The sequence below is a fragment of the Moschus berezovskii genome, chromosome 17 (genome assembly GCF_049115385.1).
Source record: "Moschus berezovskii isolate FMDL1 chromosome 17, NW_MosBer_1.0, whole genome shotgun sequence".
NCBI lineage: Eukaryota > Metazoa > Chordata > Mammalia > Artiodactyla > Moschidae > Moschus > Moschus berezovskii.
This window is the reverse complement of record NC_142476.1, coordinates 3,126,123-3,137,058: the sequence shown is the minus strand read 5'-3', so window position 1 is coordinate 3,137,058 and position 10,936 is coordinate 3,126,123. Positions and strand designations below refer to the sequence as shown.

At 47.9% G+C, this 10,936-nt stretch overlaps 1 protein-coding gene across 1 annotated transcript; it reads right to left on the bottom strand.

Moving 5' to 3' along the window:
* Positions 1-4,348: 4,348 nt before the first annotated feature.
* Positions 4,349-9,516, bottom strand: LOC148775037 (uncharacterized). The gene is given in 2 exon segments (XM_088845077.1): positions 4,349-6,978; positions 8,598-9,516. Coding segments are annotated over 2 exon segments (1,041 nt in total). The 3' UTR covers positions 4,349-6,856.
* Positions 9,517-10,936: the final 1,420 nt, after the last annotated feature.

Below are 10,936 nucleotides of genomic sequence, written 5' to 3'. Positions count from 1 at the left end.
TCTTTCCACACCTACTAAGATGGCTATAATAAAAAGTGTTGGAGAGAATGGGGAGAAACTGGAACCCTTGTCCAATGTAGGTAGGAATGTAAAATGGTACAGCCCTATAGAAAACAGCCTTGTGGGTCCACAAAAAGTTAAATTTAGAATCACTGTATTATGCAGCAATTCCTCTTCTAGGTATACACTCAAGAGAACTGAAAACCTATGTTCATACAAATACTTGTGCACAAATATGCAGAGAGTATTATTCATAACAGCCAAAAAGTGGAAACAATCCAAATGTCCAACTGATGAACAGATAAGCCAAAATGGTACGTCCATTCAATGGAATATTACTTAGTCAAAAAAAGTGCTGACACATACAACAACATGAACTTTGAAAACACTGCTTAGTGAAATAAGCCAGACACAAAAGGACAAATATTGTATGATGCCACTTATCTGAAATGTCTAGAATAGGCAAAGTAATAGAAACAAAGTAGATTAGAAGCTACCAGGCTTAGGGGAAAAAAGAGTGGGTATCTGGGGTTATGAAAAAGCTTTGGAAATAGGGGTGATGGTTGCACAATAATGGGAATATAATTAATGCCACTGAAGTATACACAGAAAAATGGTTAGAAATGGCAACGTTTAAGTTATGTATCATCGACCACAATTAAAAAAATAAAAAGGAATGAATTACTAACAAAATACACAATCAACACAGTCATTAAGGATAATCTTAAAGACACTGTACTGAGAAGTCAGACAGAAAGGAGTACACACTGTATGCTTCTAACTGGCCCTGTACAGAAAAGTTTGCAATTGCTAGCATGCTGACTCCAGAAATACAATAAAAAAGACAAATATAATCTTTAGGGGAAAGAAAATCCTTGGCTGCCTAAGGCTGCAGATGGGAGGTAATCAGTGCCACAAAAGAGAAAACGGAATCCTTGAGATAGCAGAAATCTTGTTTGGGTTGCTGGTTACAAGTTTTTGTCAAAACTCAAAATTCTATTAAAATGTGTACTGTGTTGTACATAATTTATAGCTCAATAAAACTAGTGACAAAAAGCCAATAGTCTACAGAAGTAATAACACATGATGAAAGCATGTAAATAACTTATTATTTATTGGAAAAGGATCTTAAAAGGTTACTACCAAAAAAAAAAAGAAAGAAAGAAAAAAACCTACACACTGCTAGGATAGAAAACAGAAAGGCAAATTTCTTAAAAATGTCCCTTGGAAGGATAAAAACATTAGGATTATAAAATTCATAAATGCTACAAAATGTCTGTCAACAAGCAACCCCTACACCTGAAACACTGTAAATAAACTATATTTCAATCCAAATTTTTAAAAAATCCAATAATGTTATAATAATGACAACCAAAATAAAAAATCTCAAAACAAAACAACCATAAGCAACCCATCTACTTTTAGAGCCAAAATAAATGCATTAGCAAAAATGCTTTAGCATTATGGGTACAACTACAAAATTACACTATTTAATGCTGCTTGGATGTAAGAATTATTTCTAATGAAAAATGAAAGCATGACTTCTACCTACTCTTTCATCAACTGGTTAAAAAGATATCATGGAAAAGTGTGATTTACTAGAATTCACTAAACTGTTCCTTTTATCACGAATATTATTTTAAGGGATAGTTGAAAGTCTTGCACAATTAGGAGATCAGCAGGTATACAAAAGACCAGTATGAAATAAACTTGTAAAGATACAACCGAGTTTTCAGATTTAAATTTTTATTTATTCTTTTAAGACTTAGATTTTTATATATTTATTTTTATTTGGCTGCGCCAGGTCTCAGTTGCAACATGCGGGATCTTTAGTTGAGGCATATGGAATCTAGTCTCCTGCTCGGGGATCGAACCCAGGTCCCCTGCATTGGGAGTCAAGAGTCCTAGCCACTGGACCACCAGGGAAGTCTAAGACTTAGATTTTTAAAATTCACACTGGGAATTGCATCATTTTGTGTTCCCACCACCAGTTGTAAGCACCTGGGAACTCAAGATAATTTTCCTAAAGACTCAAATGATTATCAGTTCTGCAGATACAAAGTGCATCATTCTAATTTGCCAAACACAGCACCTAACCATGAGGAATTCTGGAATGAACAAGGCAAAGTCCCTGTTCTAAACCAGCTACCATCTGCCAGGGAGGAATGACTCTCAAAAGCATGTGTGGGTCCAGGATGTGAGGGGTCAGTCAGATCAAGACCAATTCTTAGTCTAACCCAGCTCAGCTGTCCCAATGACCAGCCCCCAAAGGCAGGCACGACTGCAAGAAAAGGTGCACCTGTGCCCTCTAAGACCCAGAAAAACCAGTGATTTTACACTTCTAAGTTCACCCCTGATTCCCCCCCACTCCACCCCGCCACTTCCCAAAGTGGGAAACCAACACGTAAAATCTGAGCGAAACAAACAGCTGGACTAACAGTCTGAAAAGCCAGCACCTGTGGGCAGTGTCTGCACTTTTGGGCTCATTTCTTCCCGTGTGACCTAGTCTTCCCACTCAAGTGGGGACATATTGGAAAGTCTCCATCTTCCTCAAACATCTGGCTTAAAACTCAGCATTCAAAAACTAAGATCATGGTATCTGGTCCCATCACTTCATGGCAATTGATGGGGGAAAATGAGATGAGGAAAAAATGAAAACAGAGGCAGAATTTATTTTCTTGGGCTCCTAAATCACTGCGGATGGTGACAGCAGCCATGGAATTAAAAGACCCTGGATCCTTGGAAGAAAAGCTATGACACACCTAGAGAGCATTTTAAAAATCAGAGATACCACTTTGCAGACAAAGGTCCCTTTAGTCAAAGCTATGGTTTTTCCTGTAGTCATAAACAGATATGAGAGTTGGACCATAAAGAAGGCTGAGCACCAAAGAATTGATGCTTCTGAACTGCTGTGTTAGAGAAGACTCTTGAGAGTCCCTTGGACAGCAAGGAAATCAATCCAGTCAATCCTAAAGGAAATCAGTTCTGAATATTCCTTGAAAGGACTGATGCTGATGCTGCAATACTTTGGCCACCTGATGTAAAGACCTGACTCACTGGAAAAGACCCTGATTCTGGGAAAGACTGAGGATATGACGAAGGAGAAGGGGGCTACAGAGGGTGAGATGGTTGGATGACATCACTGACCCAATGTATAAGGTCTAAAGAACAGGCGCCACAGGCTGTAAAAAAAAAAAAATAGCCCAGACACTGAAGAAAAGTAACAGGCTTTAATAGCAGTGCGCTCTTGGGCAGAACCCACTGACCACAAGAATGGCCACAAGGAGTTCTGCCCCGAACAAAGGCAGAGTGTGATTTTTATGTCTTTGGGGCAGGAAGTGACATCATATAACCTGGACAGGCCTAAATAAGGCAAAGCTCGGGAACGCGAGATTGTGAATGGTCAGCTAGTAGAGGTGGCAAGACCGGGTTGGTCGCTCTGGAGGTCAGGAAGGAGGGTAGATCTCGGCAGAGGGCTATTAGAGATTCCTCAGCGGTTTGGTGGGACTTTCCCTCTGGTGGGAGATGAAGAGGGGAAGAAGGAGCCAAGATGGCCACTGGGAAGGGAAAGTCAAGAAGGCCACCAGGGTCCAACCTTACATTCTGACCCTTTTGATAGGATAAGGGGCGACGTAGTCGTCTCTGGCTGCTTCCTGCTGAACAGGGGCGTCATGGGAAGGGGTCATGGTCTGACTCTAAGTGGTCTCGACTCCATTTGAGGTCTTATGGTCTTGTTGGGTCTTCAACAGGGAGTCCAGAATATGTAGCTAGTAGCATCATTTTCGGAGAAGGCAATGGCAAGGCACTCCAGTACTCTTGCCTGGAAAATCCCATGGATGGAGGAGCCTGGTGGGCTGCAGTCCGTGGGGTTGCTAAGGGTCAGACACGACTGAGTGACTTCACTTTCACTTTTCACTTTCACACTTTGGAGAAGGAAATGGCAACCCACTCCAGTGTTCTTGCCTGGAGAATTCCAGGGACGGGGAGCTTGGTGGGCTTCCGTCTATGGGGTCACACAGAGTTGGACATGACTGAAGTGACTTAGCAGCAGCAGCAGCATTTTTCCAGTGGCAGCTTGGACCATCGTCTGAATCCTTTGAGCAATACATTTTAGGATGCAAGGTCCAAACAGTAAGAGCACTATTATGAAAATAAGAATGATTAAAATCTATTTCCACCAGTTGCCTTTTATCCAGGCCAGAACTGAAGCCCAAAATGGGGGTTGAACATTAGACATAGCTTGGATTTGAGTTTGCATATCTTTTAGGGCAAATGACACATTATTTGATAAATCAGGAATATATACATAGCATTCAACCTTTATAATACATGTTCCCCCTTGGGCCACTGTAAGGATGTTTAGAGCCATCTTATAGCTAATAGGGATAAAAAAGCTAAATCCCACCCAGTAAGCTGAAGAATCATTACTCAGATTCAGCAATGGGTGGTAATGGGGTTTTGGAGATAATAAGCTTAGTGGGGGTTACTAGGATTTAGGGGACAGAAGGCCAGATCTCGAGCTAAAGCTTGGCCAAAAAAGTGAGGGCTATCCCCAAATCCCTGAGGAAGAACAGTCCAGGTCAACTGGGAAGAACATTGGATCTCAGGATCAGTCCAGGTGAATGCAAAAAGGAATTGGCAGTTGGGGTGTAACGGGATAGTGAAAAAGGTGTCTTTTAGATCAATTACAGTGAAAAGGGGTGTGTTGTGAGGGATGTTTGATAATAGAGTGTAAGGGTTAGGGACTTTTTGGTGTGCAGGAATTACAGCTTCTTTGATTAAGTGAAGGTCCTGGACTAGATGGTAGCCTCTGGAAGCCTTGCGTATTGGGAGAATAGGCGTATTACAAGGAGAGGTGGTAGGTATTAGAAGTCCTTGGCACATAAGGCGGTCTCTAATCGGTTTAAGACATTGCAGGTGCGCTTGTGAGATAGGGAATTGAGGACGGCTGGGGAAGTGGGTAGTATCTTTGATTTTGATAAGGATCGGCGTATGGTGAGTAGCTACTGTAGGTATTTCTGTGTTCCAGATTATAGGATTTATTGAAACAGAATCAGAGGCACATAGGAGAAGTAGTGGTATGGAAGAGGATGAGTTATTGCCTGAATTTGAGGTAGGCAGGTGTATAGTTGCCTTTAGTTTGTTTAAAACATCCCGTCCCAACAGAGGAGTTGGGCAGGAAGGGAGTACCAGAAAGGACTGTGTGAATAGATGATCATCAATTTGGCATAATTGAGGTCCTGTCTGAAGTGGGTGGGAAGGCTTGCCGTCAATACCCACCACCGAGACCTGGGAAAGAATTAAAAGTCCTCCATAAGAAGGAAGCACGGAATAAGTAGCCCCTGTATCTATCAAAAAGTTGATAGACTTACCCGCCACTTGAAGCATTACCCTAGGCTCGGCTTGAGTGATGGGGGTCCCTGAGTCTGGGCGTCGTCAGTCTTCAACAAGAGAGAGGTTCTAGAGCAGGGGACGAGGGCTGGACCACCTTTTTGGGGTTTTGGACTCGGCCTGGAGGGGCCGTAGTCCGGGACCCCTGCAGACAGTCACTCGACCAGTGTCCCTGTTTCCCACAGCGTAGGCATGGCTTAGTCGGAGGCCTAGGATTAGGACAGAAGGGTGACCAATGCCCTTCCTGGCCACATTTAAAACATTTTTCCTGGTGGTATCTTCTGGGGGCCCCCCTGAGGCCGTGTAGCCGGCATTAGAGCTGCTACTAGTAACTGGGTATGTTTTTCTAGGAGACTAGCCTGAAGTTCGGCCTTTTGTTTAAGCCTTGCCTTGCGGCTGGCTTTGGCTACTTCTTCCTGTGCGTTATATACCTTAAAGGCCATTTTTTACCAGATCTCAGATGGGGGTCTGTGATCTGCTTTTTCTGGAGAGTGAGATCGAGGAGCGGGAGCAGCAATTGTAGGAGAATCTGGTGGAATTGGAGAGGTAGGAGGTGATAGAGGAGGAGAAGTTAGGGCCGCCGCAGCAGGGGCGGCCACAGCGTATGGAGGAGGAAGGGCCATCAGGTCCTCCGGAGGGACTGTGAAGGTAGAATTTTTGTCAGCTGGTTGCCGCGTTTGACCTCGAATGTTATCAGCAGAGAGAGAGCTCGGAGTTTTAAGAGAAGCGGTTATTGAGGGGGCGGCAGACGGAGGCATAGGTGGAGGCATAGTTAACAAGATCTGAGAAGGAGAACAGTTAGTACAGCGGGCGGGATGGGAGCGCAACAGCCAAAAAGCCTGCACATATGGTACCTCAGACCATTTTCCCCTCCTTCGACGTTATTTATCTAAATCACGGAGAATATAAAAATCAAAAGTTCTCACTGAGGGCCATTTAGAGCCATTATCAAGAGAATATTGGGGCCAGGCCTCAGAACAGAGAAAAATCAATTGTTTGCGTCGTATATTGTTTGAAAGATGCAGAGTTTTAAGGTTGACCAGAAGGCAATCTAAAGGGATTGACCAACCCTGGTCAGGCTTGGAAGCAGTTGTCCCCATTGGCGAGTGGAGGAATATAGGCTTAGGAGTAAATCAATCAGGCGTCCCTAATAGACTCAACACCCCAGCGAGGAGGGTCACCGTAGCCGAAACCGGACGTCTCCGAGATCGACTGGTGCCCAGGAATTTGGGGGGGCTATCGCAGCTGAGGCGGACGTCTCCGACTCAACTGGTACCCGGAAGCAGGGCCTGGCCTGCGGAGGGGGGAGCCAGACACAGCGCTGTGATTTTTGTGCCAGGCCTGGCCCGAAAGGACTAGACTCCCACGGACTACTCGCCAAGGGGGAGAGCTACCCCAGAACTCAACCCAGGGAACTTACCCCGTATCCTGTTGGATGGTTGAACAGTCTCAGCGAGGCGGTTGATCAACCCAGGGTGTGGGCTGGGCCCGAGGGAGCCGCAAGCCCTGTGGCCAGTGGGGGAGGGCTCTCACCTCGAGCCCCACGTTGGGCACCAAATGTAAGGTCTGAAGAACGGGCGCCGCAGGCTGTAAGAAAAAATAGCGCAGACACTGAAGAAAAGTAACAGGCTTTAATAGCAGTGCACTCTCGGGCAGAAGCCACTGACCGCAAGAATGGCCACAAGGAGTTCTGCCCCGAACAAAGGCAGAGTGTGATTTTTATGTATTCGGGGCAGGAAGTGACATCATATAACCTGGACAGGCCTAAATAAGGCAAAGCTCGGGAACGCGAGATTGTGAATGGTCAGCTGGTCGAGGTGGTGAGACCGGGTTGGTTGCTCTGGAGGTCAGGAAGGAGGGGAGATCTTGGCAGAGGGCTATTACATCAGAGATTCTTCAGCGGTTTGGCGGGATTTTTTCCCTCCGGTGGGAGATGAAGAGGGGAAGAAGGAGCCAAGATGGCCACTGGGAAGGGGAAGTCAAGAAGGCCATCAGGGTCTGACCTTACACAATGGACATGAATTTGAGCAAGCTCAGGGAGACAGGGAAAGACACGGAAGCCTGGCATCATGCCTCAGTACATGCGGTCATAAAGACTGCGCCCTACTTAGGGACTGAACAACAACCACCCCTCTGAGTTCTACATCTCCAGTGAACCTCCCACTATGGTCTCCTAACTTTTTAGATAAGGTAACTGCCTGAAGTTGCAAGAATAAAAGACTGGAACCAAAGAAAACTGTTCAAGTTGAGGATCCGCTTCCAATAGCTACAAATTCAGACAAGCCCTTTAACTTGATCTGTGATTCCAGTGGCTCAGCTTCCCTATTTGTTAAATGGCCCAAGTGCTCGTGAATGTTCTAAACAAAACTCACCTTACCCAAAGGTTCTTCCTGCTGACCGCCAGATGTTTACCCTGCTATCTGAGAGAAGCCTCCAGAGATGAGGTCCCTCCCCCGCTACTCCTCTCAGCTCCACCCCTGTCCATGTACCTACAAGTCCTGCAGTCTCAGGACATGGTATTCAGGGCCCTCCGACTGAGTTGTTGACCACATCCATCTCTCCTGCTGTCTATTATAACCCGCTCAGAAACAGTCTTTCGTCTATTCGATCCATTCCCCAAAGTGCTTTAGTCCCTAAATCATGTCTGACTTTTGCAATCCCATGGACTGTAGACTGCCAGACTTCTCTGTCCATGGGATTCTTCAGCAGGAATACTGGAGTGGGTTGCCATTTCCTTCTCCAGAGGGTCTTCTCAACTCAAGAATCGAACCCGGGTCTCCTGCATTGGAGGCAGATTCTTTACCGACTGAGCTATGAAGAAAGCCCCTTAATTAGTGAAGTGAAAGTCGCTGTCTGACTCTTTGCCAGAGCACTGAAGTGGGTAGCCTTTCCCTTCTCCAGGGGATCTTCCCAACCCAGGGACTGAACCTAAGTCTCCCACATTGCAGGCAGATTCTTTACCAGATGAGCCACAAGCGCTGCGACAGCTATCTAAACACAAAGAAATCCCATCGCTCCTCTGAAATGCCTTGTGAGTGAAGAGAGAACCTCCCGCCCCAGAACCCCCTTGCTGCGCGCCCTTACCCGGCGAGGTGGGGAGTGTGTTTGCATGGCCGACTCCCGGAGGGGCACACTCACCGCAGCCCTCAGGGCGTGGTCCTAACGCCCGGGCCACCCCGTCCCCACCTCCTTGGTGTAACTCGCACCTAAGCTCCAGCAGCTGGTCTTCCCGGTCTCTCCGCGCGTCAACCGTGCGAGACGCCCACCGCGCAGCCCGCGCGCACAGCGGCTTCGAGGACGCCGGGCGGCGGGGGGCGCTGAGGAAGTGGCGAAACCAACCTGACCACAGCCCTGGAGTGGAACCACAAGCACACCCGCCATCCCGCTCGCGGATGTGCAGCGGCAGAGCAGCAGCCCCGGGAGTCGCCCGCCCGCCCACGCCCTCACGGCGGCCGGCCTCAGACAGCCTTTTCTCGGCCGCGCGGGGCAGCTCCCGGGCCAGCTCCACGTCCTTCTCGCAGAACACGGCTCAGGCACCGGGCAGAGAGCTTAGGCCGGGCCTCAGCGAGGGTCGGCGGTCGAGGACCCCGCGGCGTGCAGGGAATGTGTTAGCGGCGAGCACAGGCCGGAGTCTGGAGGGTAGGGGTTCTGTGGGCGGCGAGCGGGGCGGGCGCCTGCGCGGGGGGAGTGCGGCCGGGGAGCGTTGGCCGGCCCTGCCGAGGGCGGGTGCGGGGAGCGGGGCCGGCCCTGCCGAGGGCGGGTGAGCCGGCGAACTGGCCCGGCAGGGAGCCGGGGGGAGGGGTGCGTGTGAGTGGGGAGCGTGAGCCAGTGAACCGGGAGCGTGTGAGCGGCGGCAGCGCAGGGGGCGTGTGAGCCGGAACGCGGCCCTGTGAGTGGGAAGCGCGCGCCGGCCTCCCGGGGGCCTGTGAGTGGAAAACGCGCGCCGGCAGCGCAGTTGGGGAGGTGGGGCGGGTATGTGACCCGGGGACGGGGCCCTCTGAGTGGAAAACGCACGCCGGCGCCCCGGGGCCCCGTCAGTGGAAAACGTGTCCAGGCAGCGCTGAGGGAGTGAGTCGGAAATAGGGTCCTCTGAGCGGGAAACGCGCCCCGGCGCCCCAGGAGCATGTAAGCCGGGAGGGCGGGCGGTCATCTTCTGGCCTGAGGGGCGGGCAGCTGGAGGTGGAACCCGGGCCCCCTCCGCGGGGGGCCGGCGGGGCCGCCCGGAGAAAGCTGCCAGACGTCAGCGGTGGGTTTGGCAAATGCGTGGGTCCCGCCGCCACCGGTCTCCTAATTGTTTTTGATTAGAGGATAATGATAATATCGTGATTTTTCTACCCTGCACTTTGGGTTCTGAAGTTACATTTATCTAAAACTTACTGCGTTATTCCAGGTCAGTCTATAGCCAAATGCTTGTGTCTCTTCCTTCCGTTCTTCCCTCAAATTTTATTGGAGTACAGTTGATTTACAGTATTGTGTTAGTTTCAGGTGTGCAGCAGAGTGAATCGGTTCTGTGTATATATGTATATCAACTCTTAAAAAAAATTTTTTTTTTCCATATGGGCTGTTTCAGAATGTTGAGTTCCCTGTGCTATAGAGTTGGTCGTTTTTAGTTGTCTATTTTATACACAATAGTGTGTAGTGTGTTTGTCAGTCCCAATGTCCCAAGCAAATGTATGTTTATTTAGTACATATGCATCTGTAAAACTGCTGGATAGGGTCAGAGAGAAACAGGCTGAACTGTGTTTTTTTTACCACTTCGGCCTTGAAAAGATAGTTCTTGAAACTTGAAAGTATTACTACGTTTGGATTGTCAGGTTGATCTGCAAGGAACATTTCAAGAGAAGCAAAAGCATGAGGGGTAGTGATAAATATGTGGGGTTATGACGACAGCAGTTTGCTTTAGCAATGTTTTAATAAGGGCTTCCCTGAGAGCTCAGTTGGTAAAGAATCTGCCTTCAGTGCAGGAGACGCCAGTTCGACTTCTCGGTCTGGAGGATCCCTTGGGGAAGGCTACCCACTCCAGTATTCTGGCCTGGACAAGTCCATGGACCATATAGTGCATGGGCTGGCAAAGAGTAGGACACGACTTTACAGTAATAAGTACAAACCATTTTGGATGTGCAGAGTGTCTTTATGGCAGCTATACTTGAAGTAACAGAAAGTAAGGATGACTTGTTTGAAGGTGGCACCAATGGAAGGAGATAGGAAGGGCCTGATCTCTTAGTTTCAGGCGGCTGCTGCCTGGTGATCCAGCACTGTTACATAAGTCAGCATCCTGGTTCTGTCACTTAGCAGCTGTGGGATCTTGGCAAAACCTGTCTTAACTGGGTTAAATGTGGGCAGTTTTTAAAAGTAGGATATTTTCTTAGAAAGGGAATATACACTTCATGCATCTCAGTATTAATTTTAACAGAGTATCTCTGAGAGCCTTCCACAGAAGTATGTGGATCATTTATCTGGAGCTGCTGGTCAAAGAGGAAAAAAGACATTAAATGGACAAGTAGTAGGTAAGAACTGGATTTGATAGGAAAGTCATTTGACAGTA